Source organism: Pongo abelii, chromosome 19 (genome assembly GCF_028885655.2).
Source record: "Pongo abelii isolate AG06213 chromosome 19, NHGRI_mPonAbe1-v2.0_pri, whole genome shotgun sequence".
Lineage (NCBI taxonomy): Eukaryota > Metazoa > Chordata > Mammalia > Primates > Hominidae > Pongo > Pongo abelii.
The window spans coordinates 74,224,482-74,250,640 of record NC_072004.2 but is presented as its reverse complement, the minus strand read 5'-3'; the positions used below and the strand labels follow the sequence as shown (position 1 = coordinate 74,250,640).

The following is a 26,159-nucleotide window of genomic DNA, read 5'->3' as shown; positions in this document are numbered from 1 at the left end:
CTGGATCCTGCCCTAGGGAGGACTTCCCAGATTCCCAGAGAACCCATCTTTTCCTGGCCCTTCTCAGGCACCCTGAATAGGTGGGGACAGTGCGCGCGTCCATGCGTGTGTACGTGCGTGTGTAAAGGGGAGAAGTGAGGGAACTAGAATGTTTCCGGTTCCTAGAAAGGCTTCTCCTGCCTCCCCCACATGCTTGGCCTCAAGGGATGGGGTTACGGGTTTGGAGGATGCAGGGTCCACTTTCCTGGGGTCAGCACCTTGCACAGAAATGGAAATGACACCACAATTGTGTTTCCCGTCAAGTCCTACTCCATCTGGTGTGTGCAAATGACCTGGAAGTAGAACCAGGTCCTAAAAGGCAAAGAGCTTCTAGAGGACGCAGCTGCTTGGCTCAGATTGATTTTTTGTTTGTTTTTGGAGACAGGGTCTTGCTCTGTCACCCAGGCTGGAGTACAGTGGCATGATCACAGCTCACCATAGCTTTGACTTCCTGGGCTCGAGCGATCTTCCTGCCTCAGCCTCCCAAATAGCTGGACTACAGGCACATGCCACCACACCCAGCAGATTTTTTTATTTTTTAGAGACAGGGTCTTGCTATGTTGCCCAGTGTGGTCTCAAACTCCTGGGCTCAAGCAATCTGCTCACCTCGGCCTCCCAAAATGCTGGGATTACAGGTGTGAGCCACTGTGCCTGGCCTCAGGTTGATTCTTAAATCCAAGGGATGTCTGGATAGAGAGATGGTTTCGCAAGAGAACGGTTTGAGTCTGGGAGAGGGAGTCTGAAGTCCCAGCATTTTCTCTGGCAGCTTAAGGGGATGGGCGGTGAATGGGAAGAGGAGTCTGGGCTTTTTGGTAGAAACTTGAGCCAGGTGGGAACTGGGGTGTGTCTAACTGAAGCCCCTCCTTTGAGGTTTCTTCTCTCACCTCTGCTCTCCCTCTGGGTTAGAGCCCCCCACACTTGTGCCGTCTGTGCAGGACTACAGGGGCAAAAAGTGTCTTCTCCAGGACCTGTATCTGTGTCTCTACCACGGGGTGGAGGGCCAGACCCATAAGGCCATGTGTGGGTGGCGTGGGGGAAGGTGGATGGGTTGCCAGGGGAGGCAGGGGAGGACCCCAACAGCTGAGGTCTTTTTCTCTCACAGCAGAAACTCCAGGGTCCCCCTTCCCCTTCGATGGATTGGTCCCTCCCTGCCCTCAGGCCCACAGAAGTCACTGAAGCAACAAAAATTTGTCTTTATTGTTTTCACTGAGGGGATGAGGAGGGGTCCAGGCCCCTCTCAATATAAAGGGGTTGGTGGGCGGAGAGGCGTCTGGAGGCCAAGGCCCAGCCTGGAGAAAGAAGCCCCCCACAGGGGTGCTGTGTCTCCCCGCATGCCCGCCCCCAGGAGCTTCCTCTCGCTACCACCCAAGCTGCCGCCAGCCCCGAGGCCCCTGGCTCGGTGCCGAGCGTCCAGGTTGTCCTACCTGGGGCCCCGGGAGGAGGTCGGTGGTCGGGATTCCGAGGTGTTCAGCCACTGGGGGTTCGTGGCTTTCGATGGGGAGGTGTCCGTGGCGTTCGCAGTTTTCTTGTGGTTTTTAGATTTCTTCGGGCTGGGAACAAGTCTCTGCAGTCATGAGGCCGCTCCCCGAGCCCAGCTCGGGGCCGCGAGTTGCGTGGGAGTGCCTGGGGGCGTCCTTGTCCCCCCCCCCGGGCCTCCTCACCCCCCCGCTTTCCTCCTTCCCTCCCTCCCTTCCTCACGCCCTCCGCTGGCCCACCTGCTGTTGAAGAGCTTCCCCATGTACTTCTTGATGGAGCCTAAGTTCAGCCAACTGGTGGCCCTGGGCTGCGGCACTTGCAGCTCCTCGCCCAGGGCGCCCTCGGGCTGCAGCAGCAGCAGCGACACGAGGCCGGCTATGGCCAGAGCGAATGCGCAGCGCAGAGCGGGCGTCTGGAGGGGGCGGGGCAGACAGAGCCGCGGGCGGTCACGTGATGCCGGGGCTGGGGTCAGCGCGGCGCCGGGACCGGAGCTTGCAGGTGTTCCGCGCGGTGGGCAGGCTGGGGTGCAGGGGCGTTCAGACCGAGGGACGTGTCTGTTTTTGGGACACACACCAGTGCACGGACGCCGTAAGGGACATCCTGGTGTTCGGAGGAATGGTGCACACCTGGACATGCCCGGTGATGCAGGCAGAGCATCGAGGCGCGGTGGCTCACGCCTGTAATCCCAGCACTTTGGGAAGCCGAGGCGGGCGATCACCTGAGGTCAGGAGTTCAAGACTAGCCTGGTCAACATGGTGAAACCCCGTCTCTACTAAAAATACAAAAATTAGCCGCGCGTTGTGGCGGGCGCCTGTAATCCCAGCTACTCTGGGGGCTGAGGCGGGAGAATTGCTGGAACCCGGGAGGTGGAGGTTTTAGTGAGCCGAAACTGCACCACTGTACTCCAGCCTGCCCAACAAAGCCAGACTTCCTCTCAAAAAAAGAAAAAAAAAATGAATGGGGAGACACACCCTAAGGTGGACGCATGAGAACGGCATAAAGCCATTGGTCAGCTCCCTAACCTCACCGACCTCTCTCCCGCAAACTCCTTGCTTATTCCTCTCCTTTCTCCCTGCTGTTCCCGCAAAATGACAGTCACTCTGTTCTCAGTCTGGAAGACTCTTCCTCCAGTCATCCTCATGGCCAGCTCTGTCTCCCCTTATAAGCATTAGCTCAAAATCCACCTTTTAAATGGGTCCTACCCTGACACCCCTATTTAAAATTGCAACCCGGCCGGGTGCGGTGGCTCACACCTGTAATCCCAGCACTTTGGGAGGCCAAGGTGGGAGGACTGCTTGAGCCCATGAATTCGAGACTAGCTTGGGCAAAAGACAGACAGCCCTGTCTCTACTATTTAAAAAATAAATAAAATAAGATTGCAACCAAACCCCTCATCTTGCTCTGTCTTTTTCTTGCTCTATTTTTGCACTATTTTGTCTTTTCTTTCTTTTAATTTTATTTATTTTTTTAAGGCAAGATCTTCTTTTACCTTCCATGCTGGAATGTAGTGTCGGGATCATAGCTCACTACAGCCTCAAACTCCTGGGCTCAGGCCATTCTTTTGCTTCAGCCTCCCAAGTAGCTAGGTCTACAGGTACATACAACCATGCCCAGCTAAATTTTAATTTTTTGTAGAGATGGAGTCTTGCTGTGTAGCCCAGGCTGGTCTCAAACTCCTGGCCTCATGAGATCCTCCCGCCTCACCTCCCAAAGTTCTGGGATTACAGGTATGAGCCGCCACACCTGGCCTGCACTTTCTAACTTACTATATTCTATATTTATGATATTTATTGACTGAGTCCCTTCCCAGTGGCATATCCTCCCTCAGTGTAAGCATCATTAATTACAGCTGGGCTCTTTGCCTATTTTGTCGATTGATGGATCACAAGCACCTAGAACGGTGCCTGGCACTTAGTAGATACTCAGTAATACATATTAAATGAATGACTAACAGTTACACACAGGAAAGCCAGCCTGAGGATTCACACACCCAATGTACAGAGAATTTTGTGCCTGCAACACACAATGATTCACAGACTATGATGCCCATAAACATGATGCACACTCCCAGAGCTCCTAAGCCCCTCAGCCCTCTTTTAACCAGGAACTCTCCTCATCCCCACCACCCCAAGCAGGAATAAGAAGCCCTAGTAGCTACCCTGGCCATCAGAATGGCAGACGAGGCTGCCCTGGCCTAACTCCTTCATGCCCTTAGTGGGCCTGAGGAGGGGCCCTTGGTGCCAGCCCCCATCCCCAAGCTCCTAGAGAATACAGCTGATGGGGGCCCAGACTTGGCCACTAGACATTACCATGGTGCTGGGCAGGTGCAGAGGAGCTCAGCAGAACGTCTCTGGCCAGGACCTGAGGCCCTTTATATTCCTAAGCATCCCTGCCCCCTTTCCCTCTGAGGCTCCACTCCCAGCATATCCTTCTTCTCCTCCCCGTGTCATGACCTGAAAGTCTGGAATGGAGAGAAGGTGGGGGTGGAAGCACATGGGCTACCAGCTGTTCTGACCAGGTCACAGTCCCTGCCGGGGGCCCAGAAGTGTGGGTGGCAGAGGCAGGGAGGCCTGGGGTGTCGGGTAACTTTTTGCTCCAAGTACACAGATCCTAGGGAGAAACTGGCTCTGGGCTTGAGAGGGGGCTGTGCTTTTCCCAGGGGTTATTGTCAGGGTTTGGAAGGGGGTTATGCTGAGACCAAATGCCCCTCCCCATCTGGCTAGATCCAAGGTGCCTCTGCCTCCTTCTCCTGCAGGGTTGCTTTGGGATCCCAGCACCCCTATTCCCTCCCCCTAGGCCCACTGCCATGGGGAGGGGGTGGAGTTGCAGTTTCTGGTTTCAGGATTGCAGGCCCCGCTGCACAACCTGGAGGTTTTCTCAGCCTGCCTGGCTATTTTGGAGCCCCTGAGGCATGACCTGCTGAGCCTTCTGGAGGGTGGTGGGTCTTGGCTGCTTGGATGATGGACTTAGGCCTTGGCTGCCTCAGGCCACAGAGCCTCAGCTGTGTGGCCTGTCAGGTCCCCTCTACCTCCTCAATATTGCTGCTTTTATGGGGCAAGGTTGTAAAATATGTGCCGATTCTTTGTGCCCACCCCAACCCCAGAAGGGGCACAGTAGGAAGAGCAGGGGCTTCTGGGTAGGAATCCTGACTTCACTCCCTCCTGGCTGTGTGACCTTGATTAGGGGACATTATCTCTCCTGAGCCTCCACATCCTCATCTGTGAAATGGAGCTCGTTAAATCCTGGCATAGGACTGTTGTGAAGATGGAGTTGGGTGATGTAGCTCAGCCTCTGGGCAGCTCCTGGCACATGCTAGGTGATTAACAGGCGTGAGAGCCCCTCCACTCATAGAAGAACCCCCCCCAACCTTTTTTTTTGGAGATGGAGTCTCACCCTATCGCCCATACTGGAGTGCAGTGGCAGGATCTTGGCTCACTGCAGCCTCTGCCACCCAGGTTCAAGCGATTCTCCTGCCTTGGCCTCCTGAGTAGATGGGATTACAAGTGCTTGCCACTGTGCCCTACTAATTTTTGTATTTTTAGTAGAGATGGGGTTTCACCATCTTGGCCAGGCTGGTCTTGAACTCCTGACCTCGTGATCCACCCACCTCGGCCTCCCAAAGTGCTGGGATTACAGGCGTGAGCCACCACACCCAGCCTTAAAAGAACCCCTTTCTCCCATCTCCACTTCTCCTGAAAGTGTCTCATCTTCTGGCCTCTTCTCCTTATTAAAACTTGCCCTCGGCCAGGCATGGTGGCTCATGCCTGTAATCCCAGCACTTTGGGAGGCTGAGGTGGGAGGATCACTTGAACCCAGGAGTTTGAGAGTAGCCTGGGCAACATATTGAGACCTTGTCTCTACAAAAAAAATTTTAAAAGCCAGGTGTGGTGGCACATGTCTGTGGTCCCAGGTACTAGGGAAGCTGAGGTGGGAGGATTGCTTGAGCCTGGGAAATTGAGGCTGCAGTGAGCCAGGATCGTGCCACTGCACTCCAGCCTGGGTGACAGAGCAAGACCCTGTCTCAAAACAACAACAAACAAACATACAAACCAACCCTGCTCTCAGTGGGGGTGAGAAATTCAATGTCAATGTCACTGAAGTTTATGGGATGGCCCAGTAGCCAAGTGAGACCAGGACCGCATTTCTATGGAGCCAAGAATCTCTAGAAAAAGAAATGAGATTCCCATGATACATTTCCATAGTACAGGTGGGAGGAGATATCTGGGGACTAGTGTACCCTAAATACCAGCAAACAGGCTATTCCTTATCCCCATTAGTCACAGCCCAGTGCTGAAGAGCTCAAGAGCTCAAACCATGTGTCTGTCCCTTTGCAGCCTTGGCTGCCCTTACAAACCCAGGCTCTTCTGCAGGCACTGAAGGCTCTCAGCCCCTTGCTCTTCCAGACTCCCTTACTCATTCCAGGAACTATAGAGGTGTATGGGAAGGGAGGAAAGGGGGAAGAGAGGAAAGGAAGAAGCTCAGAGGCTGCCTGCTGCTCTCTGAGGGCAGGAGGCGGTAGTGGCAGCTCTGCAATGGGCAGGACGAGGGAATGTGGCTTGAGGACACAGCTCCGGGTGGGTCTCCCTGTCAACTGCCCCTTAAACTCTGACTGCGAGTTCCCATTTAAATGGAATTTCCAAATTCACCGTGGAGTACATGCCCAAATTCCCAGAGGGCAGCAGGCCAGGGGCTATGGCCTCCATTTCTCAGAGAAGAACACTGAGATGCAAAGAGAAGCTACTCAGATACCTGGTGCTGGCACAGCTGGGGCTAAACCCGCCATTTTGACTCCAAGTCAGTGTGTGACCATTTGGATGGGCCTATTTCTGAGGCTGCTGAGATAAGCCCCGGGGGCTTCCTGTGATGCATGATGGTTCTCAAATGTCATTCTTTGCTACCCACTGTGGAATAGGCCCAATGATAGAGTGACCTTGAGTCTCCTGGCTGACTTGCCCCAGACTAACCATCCCACCCACTCCGGGACCACCACTACTCCTCTCTGCTGGGTGTGGCCCAAAGCTGTCCTCCCACCGGCTCACTACTTCCTACCTGCCCTCCAGTGCATCTGGGTGCTAGTGATGTCCCGAGAGAGACACAGAGAGAGGCTATTAGCTCGACTGCCGACCGTGGAGAGCAGCTGGCCTAGGAGAGGCCTGGCTGCCCTGTACGGCATCACTGCATTTTTTAAAAAATGTCCCATCAAAGCCCTTTCCCCTTGATGAGGGAGTCACATGGTGACCTGTGTTCTCCCTTCTAGACTGCATGCTTCCGGAGGGCAGCTGGGGTCTTGTTCAGCTCTGAACCTCCAGCATCTAGCACAGTTCCTGGCTCACTGTGGGACTCCATGGATGCTTAGTGGGTGGGTGGAGGTGGAAGGGAGGGAGGAAGAAGGGAGGGAGGTAGAATGGGAGTGGAAGGGAGGGAGGGACTGATGGATCAATGGATGTGATGAACAAAGAGACAGATAAAGGAGTGAACAAATGCATGGCCTGGCTCATGTCATTGGGCCTGGAACCAGCTGCCGCCCGTCCTCATGTCTTCATGTGCCTTGTTTGATGTGTGTGTGTGAAGAGGCAGAGGAAGGTAACTGGGGGACCCCCCTCTCATCTGTGGGCTCCTCCAGGAACAGGCTTGTGTCTCCTCTTCTCTTGGATCTTCCTTGCTCCTTTGCTCCCCCAAACCTGAGGCTGGGCCACACCTGGTCTTCAACTGCCCCTCATTAACTCCCGGGACTCTTCTCATTTGGAACCGTGCTAGGGTAGCAAGGGCAGTGTGGTCTGGGCACGGGGTCCAGGGGAGAGGAAAAGGTGGCCTCTCCCAGCCTCCTCCTCCTCCCAGAAATCTTCTTCTCCCGCGCCCCCCCAGCCCTCCTCCTCCCCACATCTCTTGAGCAGGCCCTTCCTGCCCTCCAAGCTATAGTTCCAGCACTCATGCCAGAACTGGAACTGGCACTCCAGGCCGAGGTGCACAGTGTCCCACAGGGTCTCAGCCAGGCCGGGCTCCCTCCCGCAGAGCTGCTTCTGCTGCCGGGACAACTTCAGCAGGTCACACTGCTTCAGGTGGGCCCTAGCCTGTGCCGGGGCCACCACAGTGCCCAGTTCTGGGAAGGGCATGAGGACCTCCCGCCTGGTCAGGCTGGAGAGGGTGAGAGGACGGAGACGGGTGAGAGGACAGAGACGGGTGAGAGGACGGAGACGGGTGAGAGGACGGAGGAGACGGGTGAGAGGACGGAGACGGGTGAGAGGACGGAGACGGGTGAGCCTTGGGGATGCTGGTGAGGGGCAGGTGAAGGGAAGGGGGCCTCCTTGGGTGCCCCCAGTGTGGGTGGAATATACATCATTCCAGGGCTCACCCCAAAAGAAGTAACCCCATTCTGGGACATCCTGGCCTCCTAGCCAGGGTAAAAGAGCAAAGGTGGGCTAGTTGCGGTGGCTCACGCCTGTAATCCCAGCACTTTGGGAGGCCAAGGCAGGTGGATTGCTTGAGTCCAGGAGTTTGAGACCAGCCTAGACGACATAGCAAAACCCCATCTCTGCTAAAAATATGAAAATTAGCCAGGCATGGTGGCACAAGCCTGTAGTCCCAGCTACTTGGGAGGCTGAGGCAGGAGGATAGTTTGAGCCCAGGAGGTGGAGGCTGCAGTGAGCAGAGATCACGTCACTGAACTCCAGCCTAAGCAACCTAGTGAGACCCTGTCTCAAAAAAAAAAAAAAAAAGAAAAAAAGAAAAGCAAAGCAAAAGTAGAACCAGGCAATGGCTCCTTTTTTATTTGTTTGTTTGTTTGTTTGTTTGAAACGGAGTCTTGCTCTGTTGCCAGGCTGCAACCTCCACCTCCCGGGTTCAAGCGATTCTCCTCCCTCAGCCTCCCAAGTAGCTGGGACTACAGGCATGCGCCACCACACCTGGCTAATTTTTGTATTTTTAGTAGAGATGGGGTTTCACCGTATTGGCCAAGATGGTCTCAATCTCCTGACCTTGTGATCCGCCTGCCTCGGCCTCCCAAATTGCTGGGATTACAGGTGTGAGCCACTTCACCCGGCCGCAGTAGCTCTTAAAGTGCCACATCCTGCTTAGATGTGGCACTTATCATGTTGCTCATGTGCCACTGGCCAAGGTAAGTCCTGTGGTCAAGCCAGGAGTAGTCAGAGAAGCCCACGTTCCTCTGAGCCAAGGGCACAGCTCTCCTGTTTGGAGCCACCTGCCTTAACCAGGACATCTGACTGGATGCTACGTCCTCTCTGTATGCCCCAGAAGTTGGAAGCCTCACCAGAGGGTATGCGGCCTGGCCAGGCCCCAGGTGCCCTCAGAAATCACCCGTTGACTCCACACCCATCAGGTGCAGTCAACCCATCATGGAGCATATCTCTGAAACCTCCTAGCAGAGACAGATGCTATCGGGCTCCCCTTGACCTAGCCTGGCCCTGGGCTCCTCTCCCAGACAGTGTGAGGACAGGGACCCATTAATCATTAATCTGGGGCAAATGGGTAATTTTACAGTCCACCGGGCCTACACCCAAACCCCTCCCTGCAGCCTGGCAGGAAGCCCTCAGAGACTTTGCAGGTCCAGAGCAGAACTGGATGTCAACTCCGGCTGAGGAGGCCACGCCTTGACTGGCTTCCAGTGTGGAGGGCAGCTTGGGGGCTGCAGTTACCTTGCCCTCAGATGTCCTCCTCCTCACACCGAGGGCTGGTGTGAGCGGCGACTTCTGCTCACACAATTCCAGTGTTTCAGAAACTGGACCTCCCTGGTAGCAGCTGATTGACAGAGGAGAGAGCAAACAGGAAGTGATGGAAATTTTGGCCAATGAAGCTGCATATCTTTCAAGACCTGCCTCAGATGCCATTTTAAGAATAATAGCTATTATTATTGTATCATCATAGCTACATTATACGTCATAGGATATGACATATAACACATTATTATAATTACTACTTTTTTTTGAGACAGAGCCTCACTGTGTTGCCCAGGCTAGAGTGCAGTGGCATGATCTCTGCTCACTGTAACCTCCGCCTCCCAGGTTCAATCAATTCTCCTGCCTCAGCCTCCTGAGTAGCTGGGACTACAGGCACGGGCCACCACGCCTGGCTAATATTTGTATTTTTAGTAGACACGGGGTTTCACCATGTTGGCCAGACTGGTCTCGAACTCCTGACCTCAAGTGTCCACCCACCTCAGCCTCCCAGAGTGTTGGGATTACAGGAGTGAGCCACCACACCCAGCCCAAGCTGTGTTCTCGTCTGGGACTCCCCTATAGTATGGAGTGGAGGCTCTAAGTTGGTTTGCCTAACTAAAGGCGTCATCCTTGATTATGACCTCTGACATCTGGAGAGTGCCAGAATTCCCTAGGCTGCACTTGGGCCCGGGGAACCTCACCTCTACAAAAAAATATAAAAATTAGCTGGGCGTGGTGGCAATGCACCCGTGATCTTCTTTCTTTGTGGTGCAAAATCTTATTTCTGCCTACTGGCCAATTGATCAGGAATATGCACCCTGGTGTTTCAATCTCCAAACTATAACATTTTGCCTAACAAACAAACTATTCAGGTTCAGGTTCCTTTAGTAATGCCTATTTCCTCCCCCCACCCCACACACCAAGCGGGCTGTACACTTCATTCCCGTTAGCAGGACTAAACATCTCTGCTACACTGGGCACCAGGATAGCCGGTTGGAGGACCCCTAATTTTCTGCCTCCTAATACTAACAATTGGCCCATGTGTACTCACCTTCATATCCTGCTTTATCTCCCAAAGGCTGAACTCCCTTGTTCAGGCAACCACCCAGAAACACATGAGTACCATCACTCTCCTCCGCCAAGTCCGGTATCAGTGCCTCAAGGAAAACAACTCTGAAGTCGAATGCCCACTGCTTCAAAGCCCACAGGCTGAGTACAGCACCCCTATTCAGAAGGAAGTAGCCAGACAATCAACAACACAACACCCCTCTTCCTTTTATATTAAAGTAAAAGGCAAGAATGTTAGCCAAACTGAACCATGTTGCAAGTTCCTTGCTATTTTGCAGACCTTGGTCAAAGTGAAACATTTCACAGGGGTTCAGGCCATAAGAAACATCCTACCTAACCACCTGCCCACAGGGCGGAGAAAGGCCCAACTAAAGAAACATCCCTGGTCTGGTGCAATGGCTCACACCTGTAATCCCAGCATTGTGGGAGGCTGAGGCGGGCAGATCACTTGAGGTCAGGAGTTCGAGATCAGCAGCCTGGCTAACATGGTGAAACCCCGTCTCTACTGAAAACACAAAAATTAGCTGGGTATGGTGGTGCACACCTGTAATCCCAGCTACTCAGGAGGCTGAGGTAGGAGAATTGCTTGAACCCAGGAGGCAGAGGTTGCAGTGAGCCGAGATCACACCACTGCACTCCAGCCTGGGCAACAGAGTGAGACTCCATCTAAAAAAAAAAAAAAAAAAAAAAAAAAAGGAAAAGAAAAAGAAAACAAGAAAGAAAAGAAAAAGAAACATCCTTGTCATATCTTGCTGGACAAAGGTCCAAGGAACACCATGATGACATCCCGCTGGAACAAGGGCCAGAACCACCTCATCATGGGAACATCTCATCAATATCCTGCCAGGCAGCAAGCCCTACTGCCCAGACCCCTCCCCCCCCATACCTATAAATTGCCCTAGCCTGTAAGCAGTGGTGGGCTCTGGCACAAGGCTGGTCTCCCACTTCTGTAGGGTTTATGCTGGACATAAAACCTGCATTTGCTGTTGAGCTGCCCTCTTTCTGTGTGTCTTTCTTTAACCCTCGCTTTTTCTTCAAAACCTAACAACAGTAACATACAGTACAGGTTTATAGCCTAGGAGTCATAGGCCATACCATAGCCTAGGTGTGCTGTAGGCTATATCACCTAGGTTTGTGTAAGTATATGCTATGATGTTAGCACAATGGTGAAATCACCTAATGACACCTTTCTCAAACTCCTCATGTGGCAAGCAATGCATGACTGTATATGAAAGCCTTAAATGGGGATTAACTTTCTAAATTAATCTCTAAAAACAGTTGTTATTTACTACATATGAATTTTTTTTTTAAAAAAAAGGAGCAAAAGTGTTTCATTTGAGTAGGAACTTAATTTGGAGCTAGAGTGTTTTATTTAACTTTCACCGCAAAGTTGCAAAGTGTTTTGTTTTGAAGTTTTTCCCTGTAAAATAAATATTTTAATTCAATTTAAATAAAACCCACCGAGGAAACCTCAGGCTTTAAGAAGTCTAGCTTCCTGTGAAATGTGAGAGGAAGTCAGCACTGATTTCAGAAAACTGATTATAACAATAGATCCATCCCTAAATGAGGCGAACCTTGGAATCCCTTCCACTTTAAAACCATCACTATGTACCCTATGCCTATGCGAGGCACTGGAATAAGATGAAGCACCTTCTTGGAGTTTACATGCTGGTAATTATGCCAGACAGTAATAAAATAGGTAAGAATGGCTGTGAGGGAAGTCAGCTGGGTTCTAGTTACAGTCGCATTTCAGGAAATTATTTAACGTGCTGACTTTAACAACCTAAGCCTTTTCTCCATGTGTGCACACAGGGTAGATCTCTGAAGGGTGACTCTGTAACTTCTAGGGTAATGGCTGTGTTGAGTCAAGGCAGGATGACAGTTCAGCCTCCTCCCAGGCTGGTGCAAAGAGCTCTTCACTAGGATTAAAACCTTCTCTCCCAGACCGAATTGCCAACTCCCAACACCCCTCCTACAGAAAATTTGGAGTCCTCGCTCATTCCCTGGCAGCCCCTACCTAATAGGGTGGTGAATTAATTATCAAACATGCAACAAAAGATACCGAAAGTTTAGCGAAAGTGGCAACACTTTGGAATAAATTACTGTTATGTGCGTCCTCCCTGCCACCCTAACTGGCGCCCATTTTGCAGGTCAGTTGCTCTCCCTGGAAGGAAGAGTATTCTCGGATTTCACCTTGGAGGAGGAAGAGTTCAGGCTGCCAGAACTGGACTAGCACTTCTGAATATCCCGAGGCGAGGTCCTGTGACTTCCTTGGGAAGCTGTGCCGCGTCCCGACCCCACCCCACCCCACAGGCCGCTGGAGTCCTGAGACCACCCAGGTCTGCGGCCCAAATCCTTCCTCACTAAGGGGAGGGGAGGGGTGTTCCAGCGGGGCGCGGTGGGAAGGGGACCTTGGGCGGGATTGTGACTTAAGATCGCCCTGGTGACATAGAGCAGATCTGGACCCCAACCTAATAAAGGTGGCGTAAATAAAGGTGTCATTAACGACGGGGCGGGGCGCGCGTTTGTCAGGGGCACGAGCGTCTGGGGGCTGCCAGGATGGCTCCCGCTCAGTGCAAGGCGCCAGCGCGTGTCATGTCCCGGCAGCGTCCCTGGGGCCCACGGCCCCTCCTCACGTGGCGACTATTGTGCCTACTAGTCCAGTAGGCTCAGCCTCTGGAGTGGATCAAGGACCCGCTCCAGCTGACCTCTAATCCCCTGCGGCCGACTGAGCCCTGGTCTTCCCGCTCCTCGCTCCTCCCATCTCCCGTGGGAATCTCCCCATGCGCTTACTCCCCCGGCAGACCCGAGGGGCTTTGATTACCTGGGGTCCTCTGCTTCCTCGCAGATGGCAGCCCCGCCCCATTTGGTTCCATTCCTGGACACGGATTCAGCTGGAGAGCTGCTCCCGGGGCCAGAGCAGTTCTCTGCTGCACACCAGGATCTAAATGACAGGCTGATTCGACAAGAAAGGCTCCCAAAGGCGGTTCCAATGCTGGACTGGGATCAGAACCAGACCCTAGTTCAGCCTCCTCACCTCAAAAGTAAGGTTCAAACTGCAGATCTAGATCAGGCTGCAGATCATCAGGCAGATGAAATACTTGTTCCAACTCTAGACAGTAAGGATTCAAAAGCAACCAAGTTTATTGTTTTGCCCAAGAACAGGAAGAAAGATCTAGCTCAGCATCGGAAGCTTGCTAAGGTTGTTGGAACTCCACACTGATTTATATCAAAACCTTAGCAGAATGGGCCGGGCGCAGTGACTCACACCTGTAATCCCAGCACTTTGGGAGGCTGAGGCAGCAGATCACAAGGTCAGGAGATCGAGACTATCCTGGCTAACACAGAGAAACCCCATCTCTACTAAAAACACAAAAAATTAGCCGGGTGTGGTGGTGGGAGCATGTAGTCCCAGCTACTTGGGAGGCTGAGGCAGGAGAATGGCGTGAACCTGGGAAGCAGAGGTTGCAATGAGTCGAGATCGCGCCACTGCACTCCAGCCTGGGCGACAGAGCGAGACTCTGTCTTAAAAAAAAAAAAAAAAAAAAACCTCAGCAGAATGAATATTCAATTATGGATATACTGTATCCCGGCAGCCTGCCTCCAGAACTCTGGGTGAACTCAGATGAGCCTCCAGGACCCCCTGAGCAAGTTGGACTTTGTCAATTCCATCTAGAGCCCGAAACTCAAAATCCAGAGACCCTTGAAGATATCCAGTCCTCTTCGCTCCAGCAACAAGCCCCAGCGCAGCTTCCACAGCTCTCTGAGGAGGAAGAACATTCTCTAACCCATCAGGAGGCCCCAGCTCTGCCTTCACAGTCTCTTCAGGGGGTCCACTCTTCTTCAACAGAGCAGGAGACCCCAGGACAGCAGCGACCTGCCTCTGAAGAGTTTGTAGCTCCGCCACTGATACACCACGAGGTAAATGTTCCATTGAAAAGTTGGAGTGAAGCTCAGCATTCATGCTCGCCCAATGTCACAGTCAAACCTGTGGATATGGAGCTTGCGGTAACTCCAGAGCCGGGTAAGGAACTTACGTCAAGCCAGGAACAGGCCGCAGCTCAGCCTCCAGGGCACCCCGAGGAGGTGGACTCTTCCTCAACCCAATTAGAGGCCCCAGCTCAGACACCAGAGTGCCCTGAGGAGACAAAACCTCCTGCAACCAAGCAAGAGACCCCAGCTGAGCCTCTAGGTCCTCCTGTGGAGGCTGAACCTTCCCCCAGTGAGCAGAAGCAGGCAGCTCAGCCTTCTGAGTTTCCTGGGTGGGGGCGGGGAGGGGGGGGGGTTGAACCTTCTCAGATCCAGCAGAAGGCCCCAGCTCAGACTCCAGAGTCCTCTATGGAGAGTCTAGCTCAAACTCTACTGAATCATGAGGTGACAGTTCAACCTCCAGGTGAGGATAAAGCTCATTATAACTTACCCAACATTACAGTTAAACCTGCGGATGTGGAGGTTACCATAACTTCAGAGCCTACCAATGGGACAGAATCTTCCCAAGCCCAGCAGGAGGCCCCAGTTCAGCCTCCAGAGGAGGTGGAACCTTCTGCAACCCAACAGGAGGCCGCAACTGAGCCTCCAGGTCCTCCTATGGAGCCTGAACTTTCCCTCAGTGAGCAGCAGCAGCCAGCTCAGCCTTCTGAGTCTTCTGGAAAGGTTGAATCTTCTCCAGCCCAGCAGGAGACCCCAGCTCAGCCTCCAGAACATCATGAAGTCACAGTTTTACCTCCAGGTCACCATCAAGCTCAGCATTCAGGTTTGCCCAATGTCACTGTTAGGCCTCCAGACATGCAGCTCACCATAGCAACAGAGCCTACTGCAGAGGTGGGAACTTCTCCAATCCACCAGGAGGCTACAGCTCAGCTCTCAGGGCCAATTAATGATGTAGAACTTTCTGCCACCCAGCATGGGGGCCCACCTCTGCCTCCAGAGTCATTGGAAGAGGCTGAGCCTTTAACAGTTCAACAGGAGACTTCAGTTCAATCTCCAGAACCTATTAATAATGAGAACCCCTCTCCAACCCAGCAGGAGGCTGCAGCTGAGCGTCCACAGACCCCTAAGGAGGTTGAGTCTTCTCTAATCCAGTAGGAGGCCCCAGTTCAGACTCCAGAGCTCCCTAATGAAGTTGTAGCTCAACCTCCAGAGCATCATGAGGTAACAGTTTCTCCTCTAAGTCATGATCAAGTTTAGCCTCCAACATTGCACAATGCCACTGTTAAACCTGTGGATCACGTGGTTACCATGACTCCAGATTTCACTAATCAGGTTGAAATTTTAACCCAACAGGGGGCCCCAGCTCAGCCCTTAATGTCCCCTGAGCAGTTTCAACATTTGAAATACCAGCAAGAGATTATAATTCAGCAGCTAAATACCCCTGAAAATGACGAACTTACTCCAGTACTTCAAGAGCCCACAACTCAGCGTCCAACTCAGCTCTCCTCAGACTTTGAAAGTTCATTGAATGATGAGATGATATTTTCACCTCTAGATCTGTCTTCAGTATTCAGAAGTAATTCAACTTTGCCTAATACCACAGTTAAAAATGTGAGTATGGAGCTTACCATACCTGCAGCGTCACTATGGAAGTTGAACCTTCTCCAGTCTAGCAGGACAATCCTTCTATTCCCACTGAGCATGCTGACTTTTCTCTAGCCCAGCCTCATCTCCCTTCCCCACCTCTGCATTCTCCTGAAAAGATTAAATCTTCAGTCCAGCAAGACGCCACAGCTCAGACTCCAGAGCCCCCTAAGGAGGTAGAAACTTCAAGCCGGCAGATGGTCCCATCTCAGCCTCCAGAGCCACCTAAGGAGGTTGCAGCTCAACCTCCAGCTCATTATGAGGTGACAGTTCCAACACAAGGTCAGGATCAAGCTCAGCATTCAATATTGCCCAGTGTCACAGTTCAACCTTTGGACCTGGGACTTACCATCACTCCAGAGCCCACTATGGAGGTTGGACTTTCTCCAACCATCCAGGAGACCCCAACTGAGCCTCCTAAGAAAGTTGTACCACAACTTCCAGTATATCAAGAGGTAACAGTTCCAACACCAGGTCAGGATCAAGCTCAGCATCCAGTGTCACCCAGCATTACAGTTCAACCTTTGGACTGGGACTTACCATCACTCCAGAACCCACTACGGAGGTTGGACATTCTACACCCCTGAAGAAGACTCTAGTTCCTCCAAAGCATCCTGAGGTGACACTTCCACATCCAGACCAGGTTCAGACCCAGCATTCACACCTGACTCAAGTCACAGTTCAACCTCCGGACCTGGAGCTTACCATAACTACAGAACCTACTACAGAGGTTAAACTGTCTCCAACCACAGAGGAGACCTCAACTCAGCCTCCAGACCCGGGGCTTGCCATAACTCCAGAACCCACTACAGAGATTGGACATTCCACAGCCCTGGAGAAGACTACAGCTCCTCGTCCAGACCAGGTTCAGACTCTGCATCGAAAACTGACTGAAGTCACAGGTCCCCCTGCTGAGCTAGAACCTACTCAGGATTCATTGGTGCAGTCTGAAGGTTACATCCAAGATAAGGCTTTAACTGCACCAGAGGAACAGAAGGCCTCCACAAGCACCAACATATGTGAGCTCTGTACCTGCGAAGATAAGATGCTGTCATGTATTGATCTCAGCCCAAAGCAGAGGCTCCACCAAGTGCCTGTGCCAGAGCCCAACACCTACAATGGCACCTTCACAGTCTTGTAAGAATCACCTTTCCTCAATTGTCCTCTGTGTCCTGCCTCACATGGCAGCCTTTTCCTGGAGGCCTTCCTGGGCCACCTTTATCTCCCCAAGCCATACTGACAACCGGCTTTCTGCTTTCACCTTTGCTTGTCAACTCTCCCTTCTCCTCATTCTCCTTTACTGTTAGGCCCCTTCTCCACTCTTTTACTTGTGATTGCTCAGCAACATACGTCTTAAATGTACAAATTATTGAGTGAAAGAAGTGATACAGAAAATAATATGTATAATACGATTTCATTTATATAATGTTATATAATGTTCAAGGTGGCAAAACTAAACTATATTGTTTATGACTGACATATAATAGGTAAAACTACATTTTATTTTATTTATTTTTGAGAAAGGGTCTGCAGTGGTGCAAACATGGCTCACTGCAGCCTGGACCTCCCATGCTCAAGCAATCCTCCCATCTCAGCCTCTCCAGTAGCTGGGATTACAGGTGCACACCAACATGCCCAGCTAATTTTTAAATTTTTTCTAGAGACAAGGTCCTGCTGTATTGCTCAGACTGGTCTCGAACTCCTGGGCTCAAGCAATCCTCCTGCCTTGGCCTCCCAAAGTGCTGTGATTACAAGTGTGAGCCACTGTGCCCAGCCAGAACTATTTACTTATTTTATTTATTTATTTATTTTTATTTTATTTTATTTTATTTTTTCTGAGACAGAGTCTCACTCTGTCACCCAGGCTGGAGTGCGGTGGTGCTATCTTAGCTCACTGCAACCTCTGTCTCCCAGGTTTAAGCAATTCTCCTGCCTCAGCCTCCTCTGAGTACCTGGGATTACAGGCACACGCCACTACCGCTTGGGTAATTTTTGTATTTTTAGTAGAGACAGGCTTTCGCCATGTTGGCCAGGCTGGCCTCAAACTCCTGACCTCAGGTGATACACCCGCCCTGGCCTCCCAAAGCGCTGGGATTACAAGCGTGAGCCACGGTGCCCAGCCAGAGCTACATTTTAAAAGCAAGAATATTATTACAAAAGTCAGGATAGTGGTTACCTATAAGGGTTAGAGAGAGGGTTATGATTGGAAAGGGGCACACTGGGGGCTTCTGGGATCATTATTTCCTTGTTGCTGAAATGATGACAACCCTCATGGAGTTGTTATCACCCTGGAGAGGAAGGAGACAGCCAAAAGAGAGAAGTATTGTCTTGTAGACTTATTAGATTCACATAGTATATCGTCCTTCTCCAGCGTGTAAGGCGTTGTCTAAATACGTCCAGTTAAAGCACTACAGGGTAGCCATTTTTTAAAAAAATTGTTGGCCACATTCCTAAGTTCACAGGGGAGGGGGAATGTCTCACACTCCAGCCCTCCTGAGCCTAGGCCCTCTGTGAGATGTGTCACCCTTTCTTGGACACCATATTGAAATGAGAAAAGTTCCTTTGTGCCCCTCGCAGGGTGTGGGACAGGGAGAGTGACTTGGTTCTTCAGTGCCCTGCTGCTCAAACCTCTAGGGGAGCATACATTCAGGCAGGCTGTGGGGCTCCAACCCCATGGCAGTGTCTAGGGGTGAATGCTTACAGCTCCTGAAGCCCCAGTGGGCATGTCTTACCGTGTGCTCTTTTAGTTTTGCCGTCTATAGGCGGCTTGTGTTAACCAGCTCAACTAGACCCTCTACCTTGTCGCCAGGACAGAGGGCTGTCTGTATCCCAGGTTCTTTCTTGCCTTGGTGTACCAGAAGAATTGGATCACACCTGGGCTTGGAGAATGAGTGCAAAATTTTATTGAGTGAAGGTAGCTCTCAGCAGATGGGGAAAGCCAGAAGGGGGTGGAGTGGGAAGGTTTTCCCCTGGAGCCAGGCTGCTGAGCAGCCCAGGCTGTCCTCCCACTGCCTCAGCCAAACTCTGCCTCGTTCTGCCGTTCTGCCGGTTGGTGGCCTGCCTGGCGTGCTCCCCTCGACACCCTCTTGATGTCCAGCTGCTTGTGTCTTCTTCTGCCGATCTGCTCCTGTCCACGTCCTTGTATGTGTGCCTGCAAGTGTCTCAGGGTTTTTATAGGCACAGGATGGGGGCGTGGCAGGCCAGGGGAGGTCTTGGAAAATGCAACATTTGGGCAGGAAAACAAAAATGCCTGTCCTCACTTAGGTCTGTGGGCACAGGCCTGGGGGTGGAGCCCTAGCCAGGGACTACACACCCCCACCCAGCACTCTCATTCCCCACTTCCGTGTCATTTAAAGGGACCACATCCTTCTGTATCATTTCCCACCTCTGAACAGGTACATCTAACTGTTGTTAGAATACGGACAATGACTGGTCTTTTGCAGGAACATGGATGGAGCTGGAGGCCATTATCCTCAGCAAACTAACACAGGAGCAGAAAACCACATACAGCATGTTCTCATGTAAGTGGGAGCTAAATGATGAGAACTCGTGATCACAAAGAAGGGAACAACAGACACTGGGGCCTACCTAAGGGTGGAGGGTGGGAGGAGGGAGAGGAGCAGAAAAAACTATTGGGTACTAGGCTTAGTACCTGGGTGATGAAATAATCTGTACAACAAACCCCTGTGACACAAGTGTACCTATATAACAAACGTGCACATGTATCCCCTAAGTTTTAAAAAAGTGCACATGTATCCCTTAAGTTAAAAAAAAAAAAAAAAGGCCGGGCGCAGTGGCTCACACCTGTAATCCCAGCACTTTGGGAGGCTGAGGCGGGTGGATCATGACATCAGGAGATCGAGACCATCCTGACTAACACGGTGAAACTCCGTCTCTACTAAAAAAATACAAAAAAAAATTAGCTGGGTGTGGTGGCGGGCGCCTGTAATCCCAGCTACTCAGGAGGCTGAGGCAGGAGAATGGTGTGAACCCGGGAGGCGGAGCTTGCAGTGAGCCGAGATTGTGCCACTGCACTCCAGCCTGGACAACAGAGTGAGACTCCGTCTCAAAAAAAAAAGAAGTTAAATGTGCACATGTATACCCTAAGTTAAAAAAAAAAAAAAAAAGGAAAAAACATCTGGAAAAAAAGAAAAATGATAAATTAGAAAAAAAAGAAGACAATGCTCCTAGCACCCCCATCATTCAGGAATTTCCAGGGTTTTAGGAGCTTTGTGTTAGGAACTGGGGGCAGAGACCAATATATATTTATATTTCTTTTTATGTTACACTACCCCAGATAGGAAAACAGAAATTACTCTAGATATTTCAAACAAAAAGGGGTTGTATATAGGCAATTAGTGCTTATCATTGGAGGGGCTAGAGGTGGTGAAGGTTGGGGGGAGGGGGTTGCACCACTGGCTTTCAGGCTACTTTACCACAGCTGATTTCCAGAGGATGGAAGAAGTCAGGAAACTTGGGACACCGCTGCTGAGGTCCTTGCAGCCCCACGGTCCCCAGGCTGGTGACTGGTGGGGGAGTATTGAGTCCAGCTGACCACCAGAGCCCGCATGCCTGCTGCTACAGGGGAGGAAAGGATGACTTCTACCTCCTTTCCACATTCCAAATTCCACGTGACTACATTTTATTGGCAACACCCTGCTGGCAAGCGAGCGTTGATGTGTGCTTCCTGGGCTCCGGCACCTGCACAGAAAGGGCTGAAATTGGTAGGTGTTTGGGTGTCCGAGGGTTTGCAAAAGAAGAAGGCATGGAGTCTATGGTGGAGTCACATGGTGGAGACCTAGCTAAGTCAGAGGCCTGGAGAGGTGTCATTCTAGCTGGGCAGCAGGTGACACACAATCATCCCGAGTTGATTGGAAAAACACCTGCGATTGACCCGGAGTTTGTTCTGGAATGTTTTCACTGGAATGAAAGCTGAGCGGTCCGCAGGCCATATAGTATTGGAGAAAACATAGCCCTCATTCAAAAAGGCTGCCAGAGAAAAGATGTCCACAGGGAAATTCAGGGGTTTTGTTTGTTTGTTTTGGGGTTTTTTCTGGAGACAGTCTCACTCTGTCTGTCACCCAGGCTGGAGTGCAGTAGTGTGATCTGAACCTCCACCTTCCAGGTTCAAGTGATTCTCCTGCCGTAGCCTCACAAGTAGCTTGGATTACAGGCACCCACTACCACACCCAGCTGATTTTTATTTTTATTTTTTTGTAGAAACAGGATTTCACCATGTTGGCCAGGCTGGTCTTGAACTCCTGACCTCAAGTGACCCTCCTGCCTTGGCCTCCCAAGGTGCTGGGATTACAGGCGTGAGCCACCACGCCCGGCCAGGAAATTCAGTTTCTGAAAATACACCTGTGGATCTCTAGCCTTGAACATCCTTGTATGCTGCTTTAAACGGCTGATCCTCAATGCCTCCCTTCCAACTCACACGCTCCCTCCCCTACATCAATCTCCCAATCTCCCAGAAAAAGGAACCTATTTTATTCTTTTTTTTTTTTTTTTTTTAAGAGACGGGCCTAACCTTGTTGCCCAGGCTGGTTTTGAACTCCTGGCCTCAAGTGATCCTCCGGCCTTGGCCTCCCAAGTTACTGAGTTTACAGGCGCAAGCCACCACGACCGGCGAAGCCTATATTAAGCCCTTTTATGCTCACTCGGCGGTACTGCAGAGAGTGGGGGGAGGAAGCAGAGGTGCCCTGGCATCTTCAGCTGGAGATGAGCAGGGCGCTGAGGGTGGGAGAGGCCGGGCGCCTGGGGATGGGAGCCAGGACCGCACCTTCACAGGGACGCTGCCACCCTACCCCGGAGGTCAGGGCCTCTCGCCCAGCTCTGGCTCTGAGGTCCTGGAGGGAGGGAGATGCTGTTGCGATTCAGAAGATCAGGGGAGGGTCACCCCCTTTCGAGAAGAGTGAAAATCCTGAGCCTTAAGCAGAAGTGGAACCGGTTGGAGCCGAGGCTTCAGAGGGTGGCCTTGGGAAGAGGGTCTGGCGCCGCCCTGTGGACTGTTCGGGCTCACGGGGCTGGAGGCTCCGAAGACCGCGACCTGTGAACCGTGGGGAGGCTCCGTGCGGATGGGGGCCACAGCCCCCGCCGGAGCCCCAACACTAGCCCTGGACTTCTCCACCGGCTTACGACATGGGAGCTCAATAAGCTCCTTATTTAACGCACGGTTGTATCAGGTCCCTGTGGGAGCCACTGGCCCTATAGCCTAATAAAGGAGCGGGTGCACGCATTGGATTGGTGAGCTACCGCCACAGCAACGCGTCCTAATCAACCATCCCAAACGGCGGCTGGAATAAAGTTCTCGCAGGCCTGTGCTTGGGCTTGAACGCTGGACCGGCCGCTGCGCTCTGTGGCTCCCTGCAGGCCTGCGGATCGGCCAGGGGCCTCCGTTCCTTCTGGGCCGAGGCTGAAGAAGCAGCGGCTGCACCAGAGAAGGCCTTCTGGGTGAAGGTGGAAGCGCACAGGGTCCGCGGAACCGCCTAAGGTGTCTTCCGGCGTGGGCTCGGAACAGGCAGGCTTTCGTTTCTGCTTCATTCCATGGCCAGAGCAAGCCACGTGGGCAAGCCGGAAGCCGGGGGTGGGGTGGGGTGGGGGGGGGGAAGTACCCTCCACCCACCAGGAAACCATGGCAAGCGGTGGGTGCAGGTAGGGCTGAGGAATTGGGGCCGATAGTTCTATCTATCCCGGTGAGTGAGGAGACCTGCTTTGGGGGTTGTACAGTCTGGGTCTGCCCTTGCGGTGGTATCTGTCACTGTGAAGACTCCACCACGGGTTGCCATCAGGTCAGGGACCCTGACAAGGTAAGAATTGCATCTTTCTCTGCACACAACCCTGTTCCCTCCCCCACCCCATGCCTAACACAACACTCCCTCCCCCCCCCCCCCCTCCCCGCCATGCCTAACAGAGAGAAAGGAGAGAGACAGTTCTTGAGCCCGGTTCTTCCTGCTTGAGCTTGGTGTGTCAACCAAAAGAGTTGAACTCTGTAAAATATTTGAAGGGATTTATTTTGAGCCTACTATGCATGATCAATGGCCCATGACAGCCTTCAGGAGATCCTGAGAACATGTGCCCAAGGTGATCAGGCCACAACTTAGTTTTATGTGTTTCAGGGAGACATAGGACATCAATAATATATGTGACATGTACAGTGGTTTGGTCTGGATGACTGGAATGGGGTTGGGGAAGTGGAGGACTTCCAGGTTATAAGTAGATCCAAAGATTTTCTGATTGGCAATTGCTAGAAAGAGTTAAATTATTGTCTAAAGACTTAAAATCAACAGAAAGGAATGTTTGGGTTAAGATAAGGGATTGTGGAGACCAAGGTTTTATCATGCAGGTGAAGCCTCCAGGTGGCAGGCTTCAGAGAGAACAGACTGTAAATGTTTCGTATCAGACTTAAAGAGTCTGTTCTATCAGTAAGTCCAAAAGGAGGGATGGTATAATTAGGCACGGCTGGGCTCCCCTTCCCATCATGGCCTGAACTAGTTTTCAGGTTAACTTTGGAATGCCCTTTGCTGAGAGGAGAGGAGGAGTCCATTCAGATGGTTGGGTGAGCTTAGAATTTTATGTTTGGGTTTCAGTTGGCATCCAGCACCCCTTCCCCCAAGTTTGGGGCCCCTCCCAAAGGAGATAGGCCTGGGTCTTTCCTCACATCCTTGGGGGGTCTCAGAACTGCAGACTCAAACCTTTTAACTCAAGGAATCTCTTTGATGATTTGTGTAAATCCTTGGGAGGCTGGGGCGTGCTGCTCTGGAGCTGAGACACAGCGAGTCAATCTCCTTCCATCCCCCTTTTGTCTTGTTCTCACCCTGAAGCTGCCGGCCTCAAGTTTTTTGGCTGGATTCTTCCCAAAGCAGGTTGGGGATGCAGGTACTGTAATCGCCTGATGGGTTCTTCCTGCCTGCTGCACAGACAAAACCAATCCACTGAGACCATGGCATTGCAGTAAAGAAAGAGTAATTGACACAAGGCTGGCCACCAGGAAATAGTTGTCACTCAGATCGGTCTCCCCCAAAACTTGAAGATTAGTTTTTCAAAGTTAGTTTGGTGGGCAGGGTCTAGGGTAGGGTAGAGGTGCTGCTGATTGGTTGGGCATGCAGATACAGGGTATGGAAAATGGTCCTTGAGTGCTGAGTCTGCTTCTGCTTGGCAGCCACAGGACTGGTTGAGTCACGAGTCTCGGTGGAGCCAGAAATGCATGAAGAAACATCTTTCCTTATGCAGATGTTGATCAGCTGTGCTTACACATTCCTTTGTAAGGACAGGACAGTCTCCCCTAAGTTAGGGGACAAAAGTGACTCCTACTGATGGCATTAGCTCTGCCCCTACTCTCAGATGCAATGCCAGGGACTGTGAGGACCAGAGACCCTGGAGCTGCTGGCTGGGTATGGTCGGGGGCCAGTTATCAGCCTCTCTGAACTCCGTGTCCTTAGTACCAAACAGAAGCCCCTTTTGTAGGGTGGGCACTGGGAAGCACTGTTGGGGCCATCCCTTGTTGGTGGCCTCTTCTCTTCCATCTCCTCTGGGTTTTCACGGCTTTTTCAGGAGCAGGCCTTGCCACCCTGAGTGCCCTCCATGACCACAGCTACCTTCTGAGGAAAGAGGCCTCGGGGGTCCTCTCTGCATGTAGTTGCCGGGCAGGCCTCACCTGGCTGTACATGGGAATCACCTGGGGAACGTTACAAACCACTGTTGTGTTGCCCTGCCTCTCGGAGATTCTGCACCTTGTATTAACTGAGCACCTAGAGCCAGGTGTGGTGATGCACACCTGTAGTCCCAGCTACTCAGGAAGCTGAGGTGGGAGGATCCCCTGAGACCAGGAGTTCAAGATTAAGCCTGGGGAACCTATTGAGACCGCATCTCAAAATTAATTAATTAAAAAATACTGAGCACCTACTCGATGGCCAGCACTGAACTAGGTGCTGGAGTTACAGTGATCACTAAGATATAATTGTTGTCCTTGAAGAACTTCAGTCAGGTGGGAATAGATATTTATTGAATGGAATAATATTTCAAGAAATGTCTACCAAGAGGCCACTTCTTGGAAATCCCTGTTGGAAAGAAGATTTTTATCTTTTTTATGAGCAGAGTGCAAAGTTGTCTCTTTAGATGGATGGATTTGGAAGGGAATTTAGTAATCTAGTTCCTATCCCCCAACCTCCCATTTTACAGATGCAAAAACCAAGGCCAAACAGCTGAGTTTTCTGCCCTGGAGGAGGAAACTGGTCTCTGAAAGCCAGAAGACTCTCACATTACATCATTCCTGCCAGCTGCTGTCAAGAGCTGCTAAGCTGTCCTCAAGTCCTGTGTCTGATGTCAAGCTAATAACAGATTTAGGGTGCATTAGTAAAGGTATCTTAATCAAGTCTAGGTGCCTTCGAGATTAGACTCAGCCATGATGAGCAACTAAGGATTAGCAAGAAAGATTACAAATTGTTTCCAGGAATTTATTTCTTTAAACACTGATTATATGTATAGTCTTAAGTCAAATTAAAATGTTGTTTATGTTCAGCTGTTTTTGTGAGTTATCACAGTTTTGTCAATTGAAAAATAATTGATGGAAAACTAAGTCAATCTCTTTACTAAGCTTTTTACTAAGCTTACCTGCTAAGCGTGGCTCCACCACTCGCTTTCTGTGTGATCCTGGGCAAGTCATTGAACTCTTCTGACCTTCAGCTTCTTCATCTATAAAATGAAGGTAATGATAGTACCTGCAAAGCGAGGTGCAGCATCTGCAGTGGAGCCTGAGGCCAACTGCCTGGGGTCAAGCCCCAGCTCTACACTGACCCGTGTGATGCCTTTGGACAAATTACTTGACCTCTTTGCTTGTTTCTTTATCTGAGGTCTGCTGCCAAGAACCTGCAGATTCCCAGTCTGCCTTGGGTGATGGCGGGTTCTCCTACAGTCTGTACTGGTGAGGGTGGGGACAGCCCCCCACAATGGCTCTGGCCTGGAAAAAGGCAATTTTTGGGGGAGGGGTGGATGGCAGCTTCTCCCCTTCCCAGGGCTCCACATCTCCCCACACCAGTACCTCAGGGAATCGAGCTGGAAGTAGAGGTGCCAGAGGGCTTGAAGCCCCTATGGGGTGGCAGGGAATGGGCAGGAGGTCCCCCGCTCTGTCCCCAGGCACTTCAGAGAGGAGAGGTGCACAGGGTGAGCCCAGGGTGGCTGAACCCCAATGAGGAGGGCAACAAGAAGATCCCTGTGGGGCGTGGAGGAGGCTGGACCTGGGCAGTTGATGCCAAGCAAGGCTGCAGACAGAGTCGCTGGGTGGTCAAGGCAGGGGAGGGGTAGAGAATAGCTCTGGGATGGGTTGTCCTG

The 26,159-nt window shown here is 51.6% G+C and overlaps 1 protein-coding gene and 2 pseudogenes across 1 annotated transcript; all 3 read left to right on the top strand.

Moving 5' to 3' along the window:
• The first annotated feature begins 12,791 nt into the window (after positions 1 to 12,791).
• On the top strand, positions 12,792 to 13,807 carry LOC129051401 (leucine-rich repeat-containing protein 37B-like; annotated as a pseudogene).
• Positions 13,808 to 13,829: 22 nt separating this feature from the next.
• LOC100935954 (leucine-rich repeat-containing protein 37A3-like) lies at positions 13,830 to 15,443 on the top strand. Its single transcript, XM_063719065.1, is given in 1 exon segment — positions 13,830 to 15,443. A coding segment is annotated over 1 exon segment (1,614 nt).
• Positions 14,624 to 25,349, top strand: LOC129051399 (leucine-rich repeat-containing protein 37A-like; annotated as a pseudogene).
• Positions 25,350 to 26,159: the final 810 nt, after the last annotated feature.